Genomic DNA, 22,229 nt, shown 5'->3' with positions numbered 1-22,229 from the left:
CTGAGGGAACAAATGGCGTATGAACCAATTTCTTGGTCACCGGCTACCATGGGATTGCATCTCCTCACGATGCTCCACTGCCTTGTGGGTTAGACCTTTAGGTCAAAGGCTCGGGGTGTGGCCCCTTAAGAAAACCACCTGCTTCGGCTTGGGCACCTGGGCAGTATCTCAGCCCGCACACAAAAACATGATCTAAGGCGCATATGTATTTGGTGCCCTCTTGTACCAATATTTGTGTTCAAATAAATAAATAAAATAAGCCAATCAGAGCATGATGGAGCTTTCTAGATTATCATCGTGACGTACTTATTTTGGTCAATAGCACAATATGTCTTTTAGCGGATTGGTCAAAATATAATGATTTAACAAATGTTAACATCTATAAATACCCGTGTGTTTTCTGTACAAAAAAGGAACCTTTGGAGTAGTTTTTTCGCTTATTTTGCGACTTTTCTGTCGAGTTCAGGTCGCTGCGTAGTTCTAGCTTGCGGGTTACCAGAATAGCTTAGGAACCGAATAAAGCGTTCAAATTAACAAGACTTATCAGTTGGAATTTTGAGTTAATTTAATTCTACTACAGTGATGATTAAATAAATAAAAGTGCTAATCTAGTATCATATATGGAAATGATAAGAATTTTATTTATGGAACAACAGATCTCTCAACATTTTGGATAAATCTTTGTTGACTAATTCTATCTCGTATTCCATGAAAATTCAACGATCTATCAATGGATTTAGGTTGAATTAGTGATTTCATAGGAGTGTTTAATGATTGTTACTGCTATCTCGATGTGGTGGTTCCACTTGCTCATCGTTATGAATTAATCAATTCATATTGACTAGAATAATTGTTCCTCAATGTCCTACCATGCTAGACAGGTCGGTTGAAGAGCGATAAAACTAAAAGCAGCAAACTCAAAGTCCTAGGGAGAAGTCATACTGCTAACTGTACAGAGGTGTGACGGCAGTAAGGTGTTCCCTTCAGACAAAAAGCATAACAGTGATGCAACTCTGCCCACAAAGGGAGGGTGTGATTAGGGAATGTCAACCATAAAAATCCACACCTCGCCTTATCCCACGGATTCCCGTCTCTTGCGGTAAGGTCCTAACAAGTAGGGAGCTAACACAAAAATTACTCACATAAACGTTGTGTGTGGCCAACCTCAAGTCGTTGTCCCTTGTCCACTGAGGTTACGCTCTCATGTCACTAATACCACCTCTAACCCAATTTCATTTTCAGGTACCTCTAGAAGAACCCTTCCACGATGTGGGCAACCGGGAAGTGGAAAGCGCTCTCATATCTCTAACGGCACTCAAGATCACTGTAATTATAATCAATTACTATTATTCATTCAGCCTCGACTTTTAACTCTAAACTTCTTCCTCAAGCGTCATCATGGCCAACAATTATTCTTTCTATTAGGAAAGCAAAACAATATTCCAGAGCATTTTTGCATAGATAGTACTAAAACTTTTGGAGCAGTACCAAACGCGGTTGACCTATAGATATAGTGAAAAAAGTGGTTGCGTGGTTGATGGGAAAATTGATTATGTCTTAGAAAAAATAATATTACCAACAACAAGTGATAAGTAACCGAAAATTTATGATCAGCGACAGCTAATCGAATTCTTAAACTATGATTTTATACTTACTTAAGGTTTTCAGAAGCGACTACGTGGAATGTCATTATATCACACACTTTCTCAACAACTAAAAAGCCAGTTAAACATAAAACATCGTTAAGAAGAGTATGAAATGATCTGCAAGGAACGAGAAAATCTAAAAGCGGCTGATCTGCCGTAAAACTGTGCATGACGACATGACATCATTCGCAAGGATTTGAAAAGGAATCAAACAAATCACTAGCTTAATGGTAATTTATTTATTCAAAGTCACTGACAACCTTCGGAATTCCATTTAGGCTTCAACATTGAAAACTTTGATAACTGAAAGGAAAGCTTCTATGTTGTATCGGAATTTGAACAAACACTTTCGAACTAGTTGGACACCGAGTGTATTGAGATTAAAATAATCCTGATGTTTTGCTCACAAGTTTGGTTCGAGCTTCTTTAGGGGATAATGTATGGTATTCTGTTTTCCGATTTAATTACCAATGAACATTTGAATGGCCTACTAATTGGACTAAGCGGAAAAATTTATCGCCAAAGCAGAATAATAAAGCAAAAAAAAAGATGATGGATAAATATAAGCTACCGGACTGATTTAGATAAGGGTATGCATTTGGTTACCTTGGCTATGTGAATAGTCCACTTATTTCTGATAGTATATCTACAACTTTCGTCTCTCATTTACCATGTGTCTTTGGGGCAGCAAACTAAATGATCCAGCTGGGATTATTCAGTCTATCACCATTCCTCCTTAAAAGTCTTATTACTTGCACTCATCTATAACAATTGATCTGAGGTTATATCAGAACGGTTAGCAATATCGAGGATAAGTAAAATTACATGAACTACTTTAAACTAAAGAGTTATTCAATCATGCTCAGAAGCTGAATTTAGTTTATTGTATGTAAATGAGTCCTTCAATGTAAAATATACCCAAATTCTAGTATCAAAAGACTTATTTGTATAAGTGACTGATACGGATTGTAAAACTTAGTATAATTGAAATTTCATGCCTCATTACATATATAACTTTTATCTCGTAGAATAATTTAAAACACTTCCGATTCGGAAAATATAATCATCATTAATGGTTAATAGTTCTGTCTAAAATGAGACTTCAAAAAGCATAAATGATAGCGATTTCAGAAACAAAACTCTCCTTAGGGTGATTTATCTTTCATCTATCATGAAGTATAGCTATCCATTGATGAAGCATTACTCAAAATGTGACTACTCAATGCACAAATCAGAACTGAATCGTTTTTACCTATCTACACATAGATTTTATTGATTAAATGAAGTTTTACTGTTAAATTTAGAATATTTTACCAAATTGGCAAAGGTTTGACTGAAGTGGTTGGGACATGTATTGTATATTCCAACCACTACCTACCTCAAAGAGCGATATTGACTAGTAAGAGTAGGTTTGAAGAAAGATAGAGGTGGTCCAATAAAGACGTAAAATCAGTCTATGAACTGAGCTATGTAGGTAGGAGAAGACTATCTGGTTGAGGTTCGTTTAATTATCATAACCAGTAGTTTGACATGTTAGATCACATGGCCCACAATGAATAAGGTACATTAACGCTTTACCTTCCGCGAGCTCCAAGTTTTTTAAATATTATACGCTATTTTATTCTAAAAATTCATTCATTCTTTGCTAATCATACTATTTATACCTAACATTTTCTACTACAACTGGTAATGATATTGCTACCACTTATACTGCTCCAAGATTTACATCGGAAATTTCATTTAACCATGTTGATTTAGTGTATCAAACTCGAATCAACTCCTACATAACTTATGATTAACTACGAAGTTTGTCTACAAAGAATTAAAGAAAAATCGAACATTGGACCAATCACGGTAACCTCAAATCAATTAATCTAACAAAGATACAATTAAAGAATTGTGTCGCAGAAAGGTCTTTCTTCATAGAATACAAATTCCACAACGTATTACATTTCGTTATTTTTCTTTCAATTATCTAGATTGAAAACAAATATGGTATAAGACGTCTAACAAATCGAAAGACTATGAAGACAGACAGATAGATTAACAGGTCGACAGAGAGAAAGGCATCAAAAATGAAAGATTTGTACGTAGCGAATGGGGACGGGGGCGCATGCGCCGGAGCAAGAATAAATCAAAAAAGAGAAAAAATTAGGAGAGAAAAAAAACAGATACAGAACGAAGCAACAGGTAAACAAAAGAAAAGAATAAAGCATAACATAATAGAAACGATTTCATTTTCTACTTCAAACTATGTCTTATACAATTAAAGTTTTTACACATAATTCATTGTATATATCTGAACAATTTACTTATGTAAACTGTACGGAAGTTGAATATAAAGAGAGAGAGAGTACACAAAGAGAAAGGATATTATTTTCTTTATATTTAAAAGTAAGTAGAGATAAACGGACACACAAGAGAAGTGAAGAAAACTAGAAATAACTTCTCATAATCCAGACAGATACATTAGATTTTCCGAACAAACTGTTGATCTCCGGTAACATAGCCACTATCATCAAAGTAGGTGTAACACAATAAAAAATATAAAAGCAGAAGGGATAACCAACAAAATAAATTCAGGTTCTCGCTAGGATAAAGGATTTTCTGAAACATACCGAAGGAAAAGTCAGAAAGCAATACAAAATTACAATGATAATAATAATAATAGTAATGATGATCGTAAAAAATCGTAGGAATCACATTATCTAATATGAAACGGAAAAAATACGAAGCATAGATAAAGACGATAGATAGAAAACAAGAGAGAGGAGAAGTGAACCGACAGACCAACAATGAGTAAATAATCATCAAACACGGGAAGATTCAATATGAAATTAAATTTATTTCACAAATGGATAAATATCTGTGTGTGTGTGTGTAAGTGAAGTAATGAGATATATTGAACCAACTGTTCGTCGTTTTGGATGAGTTATCATACAACTGATGAACGACGTTAAACTACTATATGTATTTTTTGTGTAGAGCATAAGACAGAGAATAATGTACAGCGTTTATTAAGTAGGATGTAGGTATATGAAGAAAAAAAGATATTGAGAGTTGGAAGGCACTGGATTAGAAAATAATCTCATAAAATGTATAACAAAATCAAACGACCATGCTTCTTCCCCACTACTAATCTTATACAAGTAATTATCCATAGTAATAATAATAATAATAGAAGTAATTGCGTAATCGTACTGACTAAAGGAAAATAAACACATAAACTGAAAACAAACAAACAAACAAACCTATGAATAACCAATACATGGAATGAAAGACTAAAATTTGCTTACAAGCAAGAACAATGATAAATAGTGATGATTATGTATTGATTATTGTTCAGGGGGCAGTGCAGTAGAGTAATGTAGCAAAAACAAATTTATACATCTTAAGTCGGTTTTTAATCCAGTTACCAAATGATCGTTAATAATAGTAATAATAATACAAACATAAACAAGTGAAGTGAATCTGTTAGGTGGAACAGATCAAGTATGCATCACACATAAACAGAGACAAACAACCACGAATGGATACAATGAACAAAATAATTAATATGTCATCATCGAATATGTATTTTCTAAATTGAGTTTATTTATAACAAAAAAAAAGATAACAGGTCATATAGGATCGAAAAGGTAGAACAAAACTCTCTTGGATTCCATCCTAATAATTAAAAAAAGATGTCCAAGAAATAACAAAAATATGACAACAGAACAGAATGTGGCAAGTAGAGCGCAGATGTATAATATGTGTATAAACGATGGATAACAGACAAATATAGCAAAAAAGGTATGGATGCTTTATGATGTGCTGTTGATATAGAGTAATCGTTTACGTATATGCTAGTTTTTAGAAATTTATTCATCATCATCATCATCACACACGCACACACACACATGGACCCATTAATAAACAGATGTACATGTAGAAGAAAATTAAACTGAACACACGAAATGTCAAAATTTACCCAAACAATAATTCATGTATATATGTGTGTGTACATGTAGATTATTACAAAATCGATTGTAGTTACTAAGTAACTTAATAATAAAGTATGATTTAAAGAAAACAAAACTTTAAAAAAAACCGTCTTTTCGTAAATAAAGGCAACAAGCAGAATATAAAGGGATGAAATCACAAATAACAGGAAAAACACAATGATAATGCCCGGAACAAATGGACACAAACAGAAATCGATACATATATAATTCCGAACAAGTAGAGAATGTTTATAAAGATTTAATAGGTGGATGAGAAATATAGTGACGCAGAGGAGAGGAAATTGACGAAGAAAGGATTGAACAATATGAAGTAGTAAATCATGTAAAACTGTCAGCAGTCAGTCTGTTTAACAATAAGAAAATATGTCAAAGTTTATTGTATTTTGATGTATTAAATAGAAAGTGAAATACTGGAACCACTCAGCATCATGAGGGAAATGTTATAATAGGGATTTCATTAGGCTACCATTAAACATGGTTACAGAATACATACATGCAACCTTGAGAATGAATTAACACATACACGTAAATGTTTGACATTCCATTTGAATAGTTTCGAACATATTTAAATTTTCTATATAATTCATAGTCGCTGAGGGTCTACAAACAAAGATAAGGTGACATTTTATATCATATATATATATGAATCAATAGGACGAGAAAAGTACGAGTGGATAATAAAGCTATTTTTAGGGATGTCAATGCTTTTGTTTCATAATACGTAATTAGTAACAATTATTTCATGTGACTTCCACACCTATCTAAATGTAACTTTTCATTTGACTTAATTTACTGTTCCAAAACTTGTTGTAAATTTATCATACGCCCAGTATTAGTATAGGAGAGTTTTAAAGTATTGTAAAGCTATCATAGTTTAAATCATGAACTGACCTTAGTTTGACCACAATTGAAAACCTGAAAAAACCAGACGGCCATTTCTTTATGTTATGGAACTTTTAATCAGTGCACATCCACAAACCCATATCCGGGAATCAAACACATGACCTTCGATGATCATTGACTCATAAACTGTCTCGATTGGTTTAATAGTTTCATACACACAAAAATATTCTTGTATATTAGCGTAAAGTCTGATGAAGACCAAATTAAAAATAATGTTGTTCGCTTATGTGTTGTTCCGAACTACGAATAACAAAATCATCAGTAATTAGATGGTTACCTGAGGATTAAACACCCCAACAGTATGCTAATAAGAGAGATATTTATTTAAATATACTCCTTTCGTTAGTTAGTTATTGACCATACAAAGTTAATACTAAAAAGTTATCAAACGAAAACTTAGAAAACGAATTATCCACAAGGAAATTGTGACAGTTGGTAAATGATTTTACATTGTTTACAAATTTCTGATTGGATTAGATTGCGTATTCATCGTGAACTGACGGTCATCGAGGAAAAAGAATGGAAGCTTAGGAGGGGCTGAAAATGACATTGCTATGAAGGAATTCTGTAAGCTACTCAGTGTAAATAAAAAGCTAATACCCTGCTACGTTTGAAAATATTACGATATCGCTTAAAACCAGCAAAACGGGACGAAGTCAATAATACAGTAACAGGACAAGCTACGTTATTCCACTGAGCCACATACCTGATAACTCAAAGGAGAAGACCTGATCCAGACCGGAAAAAAATACATTACACAAGCAGCCAGAAGCATGAACGAACAAACACACAACCAAAGGGTTTATAATACAGTCCCAAATTATCCTTGGACAAAGTCACAAAATAACTTATTAAGAAAGGAAACGAACCAACGACATTTAAGTTTCTTCCAAGTGGAAAATACAAAATGAAGGTAAAAATGGGCGTTTATGATGTAAAAATGAGACGTTTACCAATTGATTTCTAGGGATCTTGTATCCCCAACACTTCTAGCCTATTGTAATCCTCTTTATTGGACTTATAAATCATCTACATTCTTCGATGCTTGATAAGCCCTCAAATGCCCTGGTACGGTCGAGAGTGGGGAGAGTCCGCTCTCCCTCTCGAAATGCTCTCACATGGCCACGCGTATATAGCCTCTGCTAGGGAAGTCCTACTCATTGCCTTCTCGCACCATGTGTGTTGTTTACGAAAATGAGAGGACGAAAAGTGAATGTACGGCGCTTTAACCAGATCCCAAACCAATGGTGCACATGGGCTCCAGTGTCCTGAGGGAATAAATGGCGTATGAACCAATCGTTGGTCACCGGCTACCATGGAACTGCATCTCCTTACGATGCTCCACCGCCTTGTGTATCAGACCTTCAGGTCGAAGGCTCGGGGAGTGGCCCCCTAAGAAAACCACCTGCTTCGGTCTGGGCACCCGAGCAATATCACAGCCCTCACACATATCGAATGAGATTTGTGTGGCGCAATATGTACTTGGTGCCTCCTTGTACCAATATCTATGTGTTAAAATAAATAAATAAATAAAGATATGGTAAGCAATGGAAACAGAGGGAGATTCAAATTCTATCAGAAATTTAGAAAATCATTATTACCAAACATGTATGACTTTAAGAATTATAGAATTCCTTAAAACATTTAACTGGAGAATGCGAAATACAACTGACATGTTGTGTGGAATTATGCTCAAGTATCATTTTGTTTGAAGTAATGTTGTTTACATTCTTATAACTACTTTTAAATAAATTAAGTAATCAAACTTATAAGTAATATTCATGTTTAACAATCGAAGTATTAAATACAAGAAATACATTATTGACAAATAGCTCTCTCTTTTAAATGCAACAAGCATGTATACATATGTGTAGTAATAAGTTGAAAACGTACAACTGGAAGTTATTTAATCATTTCATAAAGGCGTGGAATTTGTAACAATAAAGATGAAAGCTTAAACTTATTATGATTCATTATTATCCAATTTAAAGTATCAGACAATATAATTATAAGCCATCTATGGAATGAAATGTATGATTCTTGTTATACCATGTGATAAGAAACTTATTTAGAATAGAATTTGGATCATATGATAGAAAGGAATTATTTGTCAAATTATTCAGATCAAAAGAGAATAATAATAAAATATGTTTTATGAATAAGAGTTAATAATAATATACTGGATCACTAATGAATCATAAAAGAATCCCTAAAGTCCTGTCGATAATCCATACCCCTAAAGTGATTCTAAACAAATCAGTAGTGAGATAGATATAGCTGATGAAAATGGATGATGGTTGTTTAGTACAGTGAAATGAATAAATTTAGGGAATGTGAAACATTGAACATCAACTCAGTGAGATAATCACTGTGAAACTTAAACGTATTGATGTTATATCCCTGATAGGGGGTAGTGAGTGCCTACTACTAATGGAGCGATTTTCTTGTGCCGCCCTTGGTATTTAAAAATTATCAAGGGAAGTCCTGTCTACGTGATATGATGAAAAAACGTAAGTTTTGAGTGTTAACTATTTATCCTATTAAATATTGTCCACAAAACGACTAGGAAACATTTAAAATGATTAAAACTAAATGTGGTAACAACCTGATTATTTTGTGACCGACTATTAATTCTGTTAATGATACGTTTTAGTATTGATTCCTACTTCAACACGTATATAAAGTGTAGGTTGAAGAGACATACGTGGGAATGTTTTTTTAGTTATTCAGCAACAGCAGAAGTAGTAACGAACGGTGGTGTCTGACAAAATAACGTCATCGATTCAGAAAGATCGGTCGGCCTCTTGTGTCATTTCTGAAATGTCCGTCTTCCAACCTATGGATGAGTATACTACAGAGCACTACACTTTGTAATACCCTGTGGTTATAAACTATGGTCTATGAAAGTAGAAAACATGAGTGGGATTCAAGGATACAGCCATACGTGCCTTTAACATCTGATAGGACGGTATTCAAAGCAGGCATAGGACACCAAGACAGGATGGAGAATCAACTGATAGAGTTATAAATTAAAGTAATTGCGACATGTATTATATATGCTTGTAAACCGCCTATTTCGGCGGACGATCTCCGCTAGTAAAGAACTAGGTTGGAAGAGGAGCACCGAGACTAAAACATGGGATCACTCCGTGATGTTGCTGAACGTTGATCAGAGTCATCTTGGTAGATGGAGACTGCCAAACTGAAGTCCGAGGAATAACAATCAGAATCCGTCACAGTGGATAAAGTATATTCATGTCATAGTTTCCTTCAGATCTTGATTTCTAGTACTTATTTATGTATACGTATTTATTCTGTCTTTTCGTATCATATTCTCAATGTCCAGTTTCTCTCATTGTTATTACTACTACATTATTTCGATTCCTTTGGTATATATCTTAGTAATTTAATGTCGTTGTGCGAACGTAGCACGAAAATTAAAGGCAATGGGAATTTGTGTGAGGGTATACTTTGATTATGATTAACTGACTGACACAAAGGAATAAAGAACGGCCGCTGGATTATAAGTTTGATGGTCTAGGAGCAACTTGGTCTCAGCAAAAAGCAGTCTTCAGAATCGATACAGTCCAAGATCATGAGTAAAACTCCAGATTAGAACAAAACAAGCTAATCAGTCTAGTGTTTGATAGCTCCTAATCATTCTACAGATAACTTCAATCCGTAGCAAAGGTTTTCCCCATCAAAAGACAAAAAATAACTGGTGCATTTTGGAATTCTTTAACAATAAACTGTTGTTTCATGTGTATTAGAGAAGTGCTATCAGGTGAACTATCAAAAGGTCATGATAGCTTGTGTGTTATATGCTATATTGTGTGGAAAATATATATCGTTTTCACTAGTTGTACGAGTTTACATTTCTCTATAATCAACTTTTACAATACAGTATAACCAGTCTCTGTCAATATTTGACTTTATCTGTTAAGATAAACTTGAATACTGTCACATGCAGGATTAAACATCATCGTGAAGGATCTATTAACGAAAATGAACTAATTGTGATGAACTTGATTAATTTAAAAAGTGATCACAGAAGTCCAAGGAGAAGAGATTTCATAAACGTAATGAACGATGGATAAATAGTTTACTAAGAAATTTCGTCTAAATTTGATCGAATAGTTTTACAGTATTTGGGTGCTGAGTTGATGTGAGACTTTAAAGAGGAAGAATGTATTTGTAAAATCTCAGAGAAAGAATCTGAAGTAAATACAACGTTTCGCCTGGTAATCTGGTCCAAGCTTATTTCCAGGAAATATTTCCTTAAATTTACTATCTGTCTTAATGGTAACACTGTATTTTCAACAGTATACATTGTAATTTCATAGGTCTATCCAGTTTAATGAAAAAAAAACACACCTAATAATTCACTAAATGATGAAATGAAAGAAAAAATGTGCAGTTCATGTAGATGCTTTTAGTGACGTATTCTACGAGCTAGATGGTTTAATTGCAGTGGTTTCGTCATTGTCTATCATCATTAGCTCCTATAACACATAAAACACCATTAAATACAATAAATGAATCATAGAATAACTAAACACATACACACGAAACTATTAAGTAATCATGCCAACAAATAATAATAGTAAAGTTCATTCAAGTCGGTGACTACTGGAATGACCTCTGTTACCATGGTTATGATACGGACGACGCAACTGATGACCTTGGTCTTGAACTGTCTATGAATTTGATGAGTTCATTTCGCAACTAAAATAATATATATTATTAAACAGACTGAACATTCATAAAATCTGCATTCTAGATAAATCATAATTTGTTGTATACGAGAAATAAAAAGTAATCAATATATGGTAGGTAAGTAGCTATTTTGAATCAATAAATCAGAAATCAATAAAAATTGGTAACTTTTAAGAGCTGGAATTATTTAAATATGATGTAATTATGAAATATGAAAGGGAAAAAAATCTTTCGACGCGACTGTAGTTGATGGACAACTCTCCAACGATTCTTAAGTGATCTCAAGAAATTTTAATCACTTATTAGCTTGGACCAGATTGCCAGGCGAAACGTTGGATTTAATTCAAAATTCTTTCGCTGAGATTTTACAAATACATTCTTCCTCTTTAATCACTTATTAGTTTCAAAATTGGGTTATAAATAAGAGTTAGGGTTCTCATCACCAAATTAAATAAGCTCTAATACAATAAGGCATTGTAGTCACATGGATAAAAGCATTTTAGGCAAAAGTCCAAGAGGCAATATCTTGAATTTGACTGGTTCGTTTATGATTAATAGTCTCACCAAAGTAATGATTTACGAGGAGGACTAGTCCAATTTGAAGATGGTATTCTTTGTTTTACGAATCAATATTGGTTGTATAAGCAATAAAGAAAGCAGGAAAAATTGTATGCAGTTGTTTATTTTTTTTAAAAATTCAGATTCTTTGATGGTGCATATACATACAGGATTGAATCATTTCATGTCTCATGGCCAGTATAATATACTCAAACTATTTAGATTGAAATTAAGTGATCGATAATTAATTATTGATGAATATAAAGAGATATTTTACTCTTGACATCATTGATATCTGCCGGTTACGACCAGCTTTTAATGACTCTCTGTGGTGATAGTTATCTTAGGAGAATCATTACGCTAATCAATAACTGTACGTTTATTACAAGCTAACTGAGCTTAAAATGTATTCTCAGAACTCTAGTAAGAAACCTTGACTCAAAGCGGTCAAAAAAGAGTAAGGAGTGAGATAAGAATAAATCAATAACGTATTCATTAGCATAAGACATGAAGGTGCTAAAAATGTAAGACTAAATAGTTTGAAATTGATGGAAATCGGTGGTCCACTGATTTCCTATGACTATCTATTTGAAGTCGATATGCAATGAAGGCATGTCTTTTTATGAAAATAATAATCAAACCACGATAGCAGGCTTTGATGTTTACATTTGAACAATAATATTTGAGTTATTAATTTTAGAATGTAAATATTCCGCTTTAAGTCATACTACTTCACGTGTACAAAGTTAGCAGCAATAAATTGGTAGGTTGGCGGACATCTTTGGAACCGATTGACAGAATTTTTTCATGGAATCTAAATATTACAAGTTATTTAATATCTATGCTCCTAAACAATCGATTAGCTGAACTAGACAAAGAGTAAGAAGATAGAACTGTTGAGGGAATCTGTACTGCAATATACTGAGTTAGAGTAATTAGAACTCATGTGTATTTATACGTAGATAGATTTAATTTAACAAAAAAGAAATGTCGACGATGACTCTGGGTACGTAAATAATAAGCCAATTAAGTAGTGAAATAATAACTTATCTGGTTTAAATGACATTACACAAGTTAGTGGTTAAGATCAAGAATCACCAGACATCTGTTACGTCCTAGAATGAGACTTCGCAGAAGTATGCTTTTACAACTTAATCGGAGATTAATATCCAGGACCTTGAGGTCTTGTGTTAAGCGCTTAAGCTTTAGACCACTGTGTTAGTAATTCAGTGGTTCATATTCCTGAATGAGGTGTATTCGGGATATTGCGTAATCACCTCTGAATGTTTTTGGTGGGCGAATGCCCGACATCCTACCAAAACGAACTTCACTGGTCACAGATTCTCACTGTCGATGAGTCATCCAACACTAGGATGAAACCGCTGTCCAGTGCATCCCGATTTTCAAAAGTTATCTAACTGAATTCAGTTTGTGATACAAACTATAAAATTCAACAATCTTCAAAAACCCATAGTATCATACACAATGACTGTTTAAACACATAATTTTAACGTAAAAAAGAACACTATTTCACTTACCAAAGATACGAAACTGCTTTTTTTCAGTAGTATATAAAAGTTGATACTCAAGAAATGAATAGGATTATTTTATTCTGGGAATAAACTTGAAGATGACAGATATCTAATCGACGACTTCATTTAGAAAAAGAAAACTGTACATATTTATATTATATATATCACTGAAGTTAACGAAATAGAAGAAATTGAGAGGATCATATGATAATTTATACAATTGTAGACGAAGAATTATTCTTATGTTTATTCGACATATTAGTAGTAACTTGTGAATTCTCAGGAATCGTTGAACATATACTCACTGAAGGGACGATATTCTTACTATTACTATTATTAATAGTGTTATTGTTACTATTAAAGATGGTAGATGATGGAACAATCAAAGTACTACTCGTATTAGTAGTCTTATGATTATTTAATCCATTTGAATTAGTCAAATTTGTATTGGTTGAAAAATTATGATTGTTACCAATTTTGCTGGTCGATGATTTAGCACCTCCAATCGAATGAGATGATGATGATGTTGACAATGAGGATGACATATTCGGTAGTGATGATGACGTAGATAATCCATATTCATGTACAATACGTAGTAATTCTTCCCCCTTAGACGGTGGTAAAATTTCACTAGTATCACGTAACACTGTAACCGGACGATTGTCATAGCATTCAACTAAGATATGCTTAATGACATGGTTCGGAATATGCTGTTATGGTTGATGAAACAATTTAAGGGGGGGATAAAGAGAAGAAACCAAACGAAATAAGAAAAAAAACAGTGAAAGGGAATAGAAAATACATAATTCAACGAAAAAAACCCAGAAACGAGTCAAAAATTTAAATATTTCGCGAGAAAACTAGTAACTGAACAATAATTAGAGTAATAAAAATGTACTAGTAGAAGAATTTTCTTTCACCTACTGTCCTTGACAGATCTTAATACCATAATTGTGAGTATTTCAATCTGTAGACTAAATAGTTTTCGTCTAAAAGATCCAGGTAATTATCAAGGTAATAATTTTATACTGTTAAGTAGAATAACAAAATTCAATTTATTAATTTGCGTGTGTTGATATTCAGGATTGAAATCGATCAGTCTATATCAGTCAAACAATTATAACAATGACTGATGGCATAATCCATTCATCCGTTCGCTGAATATTACAGATCCTCAACTACCTTTTTACATTATTTAATTATAGCTCATAAAAATACTTTAAATTCTCAACATATATATGATAGTTTGAATGAAACCTGAAACCTATTGAACCGGAAAAACAATGAGACTCGCAGAAGGAACATTATATTTGCATATATACATATTGTAAAACTTCATAAGTTTTTCTCATCATTGACCGGGTTAAGATAAGCGAATTCAGCTTTGAGTAACAACTTAAGTGTAGAAGTTAAAGGTACTACCCGCTTTCCAAAACTGAAGTAGGTGGAGAATGGTTCGAACAAGCGACATAGTAGCTGAAGGCTGAATGTTTTCACCACTGAACTACTGCTTGAAACCGTGAAAATAATCATTCAAGAATAACTTTCTCTTTTAAATGTTGCATGACTTGATTTGCATACATAAAAATAACAGTGTTGATACATTTTATCCTATCGTTTGTTTATTTTATCACACAGCCATGCGTAAACAATAACTATCAACAATCATAATGTGACTATTATCTCAGATAATACATAGAGACTCCAACTATACATTATATTAATTACATGTAATTTTCAGCTGGTAACCTTTATTTTAAATTAAGGGATATATATATATATATATATATATATATATATATATATATATATATATATATATAAGAGAGAGAGAGAGAGAGAGAGAGGGGTAAGAAAGACAAGCACATGAATTGCTTTATTGGCTTGTCGACAAAATCATTGTACAAACCAACTGGGTGACGTCTATGATACCGATATAGAGTAAAGAAGTCACGTAACAGTGATCGTTTATCGGTTAAGCCACTTGTACAACTTCATGCGGTTTGTTTAAAGTGAAACTGGGTCGCATACTGTTAGCATTCATACTTATAAAAAATTGATTTGGTAAATGAATAGCAGCAATTAAGTAGTGTGTAGTGATAAAACATTATTTACCGGCAAATAAACTTAGTAGTAACGATGATAACTCAATTTTACAATATTTATATCATCTGGGTTTCTTCATTATGATTTTAATAAGTAAGGAAACTAGATAGTCTTAGAGAATCAAACTATACAGACACAATTTCACTACTAATGAGTGCCTCGTAATTCGGTTTAACAATGTCTAAGATTTTCTTAGTCATATTTCACACTCCATTTTATTCTTTAACTTAACGTTGTAACTTAACCCTGTTACGACCGAGAGTATGGAGAGTTCGTGCTCCCTCTTGAAATGCTCCTACATGGCCACGCGTATACAGCCACTGGAAGAGAGGTCTTACTCACTGCCTTCTCGTGGTGGGGGTGTTGTTCATTAAATTGAGAGGATAAAAAGAGAACGTCCGAAAATTTAATCGGGTTAGTGGATATGGAGGATCCACCTAGGGGAGTTGAGAAACCCTGATTCTAAACCAATGGTGCACATTGGCTGTCGGCTCCTGAGAGTATAAATGGCGTATGAATCTATTGTTGATCACTGTCTACCATAGGACTACGTCTTCTGACGTTGTTCCATTGCCTTCTAGATTAGACCTGTAGGTCAAAGGTTCGAGGAGTGACCCCCTAAGAAAATCACTTGTTTCGGTTTGGGCACCCAGACAGTATCCGAGCCCTCACACAAATTGAATCATTTGTGTGGCGCATATATATTTGGTGCCTCCTTGTACCAATGTTTGTATGCCTAAATAAATAAACAATAAGTGTGAATATCGATTTTAGTAGAATCTATATAATAACAGAAAATACATTTGATATGATTGAAAATGGTTTTACATGTTGGCTTTTTTTTCTCTAAAACCTTGTACCATTTTACAATGCATCATATTCAACTAGTATACACTCTAAAGCTAAGATTTACTTTACCCTAATAATAATCTATAAGCCAAAACTGTGCTGATTTGGTACTCTAGACAAAAATTCCTACTATTCGAGATTAGTTCACTTACCAGAGGTATTTACGAGTAAAAAGTAAAATTTTGACAAGTTTTATATGTTAGGTAACACATGATACGATGAACTCTCCATATGATTTTGTAAGACGTTTATAAAAGTTACAGCATATAAGATTAATTTTAATATTAAAAAAAAGTTATATACACATAACTAACTTTAATATACAACCATCTCACAGCGAATTCTCCTCTAAATCGTAAATCTTGCCATATTGTAGAACGCTTTTGTGGATTAACCGGACTGATCATTTCAGCAACTCCAGTTAGATATCCAGATTCTCTAACTGAAAAAAATAGAATAATATGTCCAGGAGAAGAGTTTATGTTAGTATTAAATGTAGATGTTGAAGTTCTTTTTGATTTGATCGAGTTCTGACCATTATTTGCCGTCGGTATGGTTGAAGAAATAGTTGTTATTGGTATAATTGGATCGTTTGTATTGACTTTCGTTCTTGAAACGTTAGCTTTATCAAAGTTTATATTGTTATTGGGTGTATTTGTATTAGTGGTGATAGTACACGTGGTAGAACAAACAGACAAGATGGGTGCGGTTGTAACAACAGCAGGCGACTGGTAAAAAAAAATAAACACCGAACAAAATAACAAAAGACACTGTCAAAAGGAAAGTTCTGAAGGGAATAAAATTAGTTGGAAGGTAGTTGATATCGTTGACAGCATTTAGCTGAACAATCAGTGAAAACCCGGGGGATACTGAACAACTTTTTTACTCTATAATGAAATTCAATATGAGTGCATAGCCATGACCTAATCAGGAATCAATTACACTAGACTTTCAAGTCTCATAAGATGTGTGTAACGTTTAGACCATTGATAGATAGAATAAAATGGTTCAAATTTCTAACTTCAATCAATTTGCAACATTGTGTTGACATCATCTATTTCAACTGATAATACCTGTTTTGTGTTCAACATGTTGTTAGCCACGTTTTGACAATAGACATTTTTGAATTTCATCTTGTAAACTATAATAAACAACTATGAATAGAAATATCTGGCAATGTTTCGACGATCATTTTTCTGATAGTGTTTCTTTCAAATCAAATTCTTTCTTTTTCTATCCTTTTTTTTCATCTGTCTACGGTAAACTAAAAATGGAATACTATCTGAAGTAGCATCAATAATGTCTTGATATTATTATGATAACATTTTGAAAAACAATGATCCAGTAGGTTATAAATTAGAGAAGAGCACATATACACATATACACATATAGTCTTTGTGAAACATTGGTTTTCTTTAAAAGATTTGTATAGAATAGTGAGTTTCTATTTTTTAAAAAAGCGGAAAGTAATTCCTTTATAAAGTAAAAGATGAATTTTTGTGATACAATACAACACAATGCATGTGTGTGTAGATGGAAAATCCATAAGAATGAAATATAAAGAGGCACGAGTTGTTTTTTACATACAAATAAATAATAGACTTCAGTGGAATCCACGAGGTGGGTCTCATACTATACTAAGAAATTTGCGGCACAATGGCTATACTGAGGCAGTCCATTCAAGATGCATATACATCAACTAGGAATGATCAAAATTTGAATTTAAATATCAACAATCAGATAATCGAAATCCTTTATAACAACCATGTGAATATAACACCCATTGAATATGCTATTGGACATCTGAGTGACATGGGTCAATCGATAATGTATTGTTATTTGAAATGAAAGAGAGCAGGATTGAGTCACAGCATGAACACTGAGATTAGATTGCCTTTTTGACTGAAATGTGTTATATTATGCAGTCACAACCTGTAGCTTTTGTTGACTTCATCTGTAATGGTTTGGATTATTCCGTTGTTGATATTTTGAATGAATTTCGATCAGTCCAAGTTGGGACATAAACGTCTTGTACAGATTGCCTGGATTTAGTGATTACGTTACAAGTTAATAAGTGGATAAAGTGTTAGGAATCTGAAGCTAAAGGTGATATTTTTTAGTTTCAATGTGAACACCAACACTGAAATGCATGTGAAAGTGGCTGAGGAGTCACAAATGAGACGAAACGCGACCTGAATTCCACTGCTAGACATCATCCAACTCTGTTCAAATATAATAAGTTATGTGTACATCTTATTATTCCTCTTCAAAAGTCAGCCACAAATACTTCAGATGGTAGACAGCTGAATAATCATTATCATCATCATTAAGAATACATGAATTCACCTTATTCTTCGACGACTATTATAATTACTCTTTTTGAACAGTATAAAAAAGAAACTAGCAAACAACAAATGAATTAAATCGATATTATGATTTTCCTTTCCTTTTTCTTGAAGAAAAAATAAAATAAAGAAACATATTGCATGTAACATTACGCACGAAAGAATAAAGAACTCACATCATTTGGGCATTGAACAGGATTGTTAGTTGGGCAGGATTTATCATTATTATTATTAGTAGTAGTAGAAGTAATTCCCGTTACTTTTTCATTACTATCTGATTGTAGTTTACTGTTATGAACTAATTTCGATTCATCACTGATTATGCTAGTATTATCTTTATTATTATTATCATCATTACGACTATTGACGTTTTTAGCAGAGGTGGTGGTGGCGGTTGTTGTTGTTGTTATAGTCACGGTAGAACCATGTACTGATTGATACGCTTCATCCAAACATTGATTACCAGTACGAGTTGAGCACCAAACACCATATTTTATAGATTGGTGTACATTGTACACATAGTCTGATTTAATAATGAAATAACGAGCTCTATGCACTAGTGATGCATCGAAATTCACTGGATTAACACTGTATATAAAAAAATTTTAAAAAATAGGAGGCAATAAATAACCGATAAAGATGGTCAAAGTTTCTTACACAACTTATGCTAATAAGTACCATGATACGTCTTTAACTGGAACACCAATATTATTTACACGGCTGATTATTTAAAGATATACGAAAATGATAGAGTACTTGCAGGTGATTGAAACCAATGAAAAGTAGTACTCAGAACAATTTACGGCATGTCATAACAGGTAATTTCCTCAAGAATGTACAGGAGATACAATCCATAATTTAACACAAATCAGCATGAACAATATGTCATACTAAAATTAATCTTAACAAATACCACGCACAGATAACTTGGCTTATGACAACTAACGTTTAACTTTCATACAAGACAATATACTCAAAGTAGGATTCAAGTTTTTAATTCGATAGAAGCACAAAATCATTGGAACGGGGGTAATAAAATAAAGTGTTGAAGTTAGTTGACAAAAAACCTTGCTTGACTTAGCTTTAATGCTATTTGATATTCGTTAGGGTGTACCTGCAATAATGAGGGAACTGATGTTTCTTGGAGGATTCGAGCCCGTGTCACCTAACTTCACAGTCAGAGACATTAGTACTTACTGACCTATCGGGGTCACAACTGATCTTCTGTAGGACTGAAATGTATTTATAATTGATTGATCACCGAACTGTGAACAATGTCATATATACCAAGTCCATTTTATTGCTGATCAAATTCTATTGACCAAGTTGCAATATGTTCACTAGTCTAACCGACTCAACACCGGGTGCACTGTTTTGAAATGTGAGGTTGGAGTACTCAAACCGTGGATCAGTGGTTAAAGCATTCGAAGTTTAGCCACTAAGTCTCAGGCTCGGACCCTGCTCCGTCCACTAAGGTTTCAGTAACCGTATCACTACCCTTATACTTACAGTATGGTTTGCAGCTAAGTACCTGGTGAATGAGATAATAATGACAATAACAATAACAATATTATGATAGGGATGATGAGTAATAAGGTGCCAAGTATTTGTATTAAGTAAATCAGTAATACACAAATCTTATTGATACTAATCAATATCTATTACTGATGTAATGTACAAAATATGAAATAGTCTATGCCAACAAACGCACACAATACGTTTTTTTGGTTTATTGATATTCATTTGTTCACGAACGCACGGAAACGTACATAAGCATGCACAAGCCCATAAATACACACCCAGTATAAGTTTTATCAAGTTATCAGAGATTCTATTCATGCTAAGTTATGTATGTGTGATTGTGAGTTTGCGTGTATGATAGAGAGAGAAACGTGAAATACCAAAATGTAAAGCAAATGATTTTCTACAAATTATATCATTCTCCAACGCCATGTATACTGAAGCATTTCATACGTTAATGAGCTTTCAATAAATAATTTTCAAAACCTTTTGCAAACAAACCTATTTTATTTGAGACATTGTCAAAAAAATACACAACTAGCAAGGTCAAATTATAAACCTAACCGTTGACAATATGTAAACTCTTAAGTCTTGTAGAGATTCGGAAACTGAATGTTCAGATGTCATCGCTTTTCGATTTACAGACAAAACAACTTATAGAAGACTTCAACAGACTGTTTGCTATTCTCTGACTGCCCAACAACTGACTGACATTTTTCGAGATTGTTTGAAGGTCATTCTGATAACATATTTGGAATTGTCACTGCTTAAACCACTTAATTACATTGGTTATAGAGTAACGGAAAGAAGGTACAATAAAATATATTAAACATTACTGTACAGTTCCGTCTAATTCTCCAAGTGATTAAACTCAACAGACTACAGCTGCTTCTTATTAAAATGTCTGGAATTCACCCCAAGGAGGTTTACCACTTTAAACGATGATTAAAAGTAATTTTATGGATTAATAATAACTATTAATATTATTAGCGCAGACTAGTTACGTTTAGAAGTACAAGTATATCTTATCTTCATTCCAGTTAAATAAAGACATTTTTATGTATAAAATAATATTTAGCAAATTTTCCAAAAGTAATTATCAAATGACTGTTAATAAGTAATTTTCCGGGTACATATTTGGGTACTTGGCTCTGAATCCCACTTCAAGTGTAAGGACTAGTGATATTACCCATCATCAAACCTAAGTGGGTGGACCAGAGTTCAATGCCACAGGTTACTGGTTGAAATTTGAACGCCTAAACTACTGAATTACCGCTCTACAAAATAACTGAAAAGTATTCGTATGAAAAATTTACACTTGGAAAACAGTGATAATTTATTTTAGTGGTAAGAATATAACGATAATGTTCATGAAACACTTCATTGCATCCGACTAAATTATGAATTGCATTACCAACGTTTAACGATGACACAATGTCGATTGTTTAATAAGTCATTCAGTATACAGACTGAGATTATGATCTTAAGAAGAGATGAACGGTAGCTAGCAGTGAAATATAGGATGTGCGTTTCGTCCCGCTTTGGACTCGCCAGCTTGATGTACTTGTACCTCAGAGTTGTTCTTTCCAGGATTCGAACACAGTGACGTTTGCTTCAAACGCCATGACGTTATCCACATAACTATTGAGTTCAGATAGTGGACAATAGAATGACGTTTGAAGCAAAAGGTACTGGGTTCGAATCCTGGAGTGAACATCAACTCTGGGACACAGGTACATCAAGCCGACGAGTTCGAAATAGGACGAAACGCACTTCCTCCAGCTCAGTGCTAAACACCATGCATCTCTCTTCAAATTGCAACATCCAGTCAATCTTCGTAGGGCTCATATATACCAAGAGAAACCGATCAGTCAGAGTTCTAAACATCAATGGGAAAATTCGAGCAACCAATATATTTGAGATTATAATCTATTTGAAGAGAGATACACCAGTTTTAATGGATATAATCAATCAGTTTTAAATAATCATTATAATTTTACTACCTAGACTATCGGCAAATTCTATGCACTTGATATGAGATCAAACACA

At 33.3% G+C, this 22,229-nt stretch overlaps 1 protein-coding gene across 2 annotated transcripts in view; it reads right to left on the bottom strand.

Annotated features, from left to right (window-relative positions):
- Nucleotides 1–1,442: 1,442 nt before the first annotated feature.
- The window catches only part of ECT11_1 (YTH domain), a 37,306-nt gene continuing 16,519 nt past the window's right edge, over nucleotides 1,443–22,229 (bottom strand). The window contains exons 4-7 of one of the 2 annotated variants that reach the window (XM_051217905.1): nucleotides 18,836–19,247; nucleotides 16,629–17,084; nucleotides 13,366–14,069; nucleotides 1,443–8,058 (exon numbers count right to left, since the gene is read on the bottom strand). In XM_051217905.1, coding sequence (XP_051064338.1) covers nucleotides 13,572–14,069; nucleotides 16,629–17,084; nucleotides 18,836–19,247 — 1,366 coding nt within the window. In that variant the 3' untranslated portion in view covers nucleotides 1,443–8,058; nucleotides 13,366–13,571. The remainder of the gene's footprint in view (nucleotides 8,059–13,365; nucleotides 14,070–16,628; nucleotides 17,085–18,835; nucleotides 19,248–22,229) is intronic. The other variant, XM_051217904.1, reaches the window with a different exon arrangement.

Source organism: Schistosoma haematobium, chromosome 7, assembly GCF_000699445.3.
Source record: "Schistosoma haematobium chromosome 7, whole genome shotgun sequence".
Lineage (NCBI taxonomy): Eukaryota > Metazoa > Platyhelminthes > Trematoda > Strigeidida > Schistosomatidae > Schistosoma > Schistosoma haematobium.
This window is presented reverse-complemented; position numbering and strand designations above follow the sequence as displayed.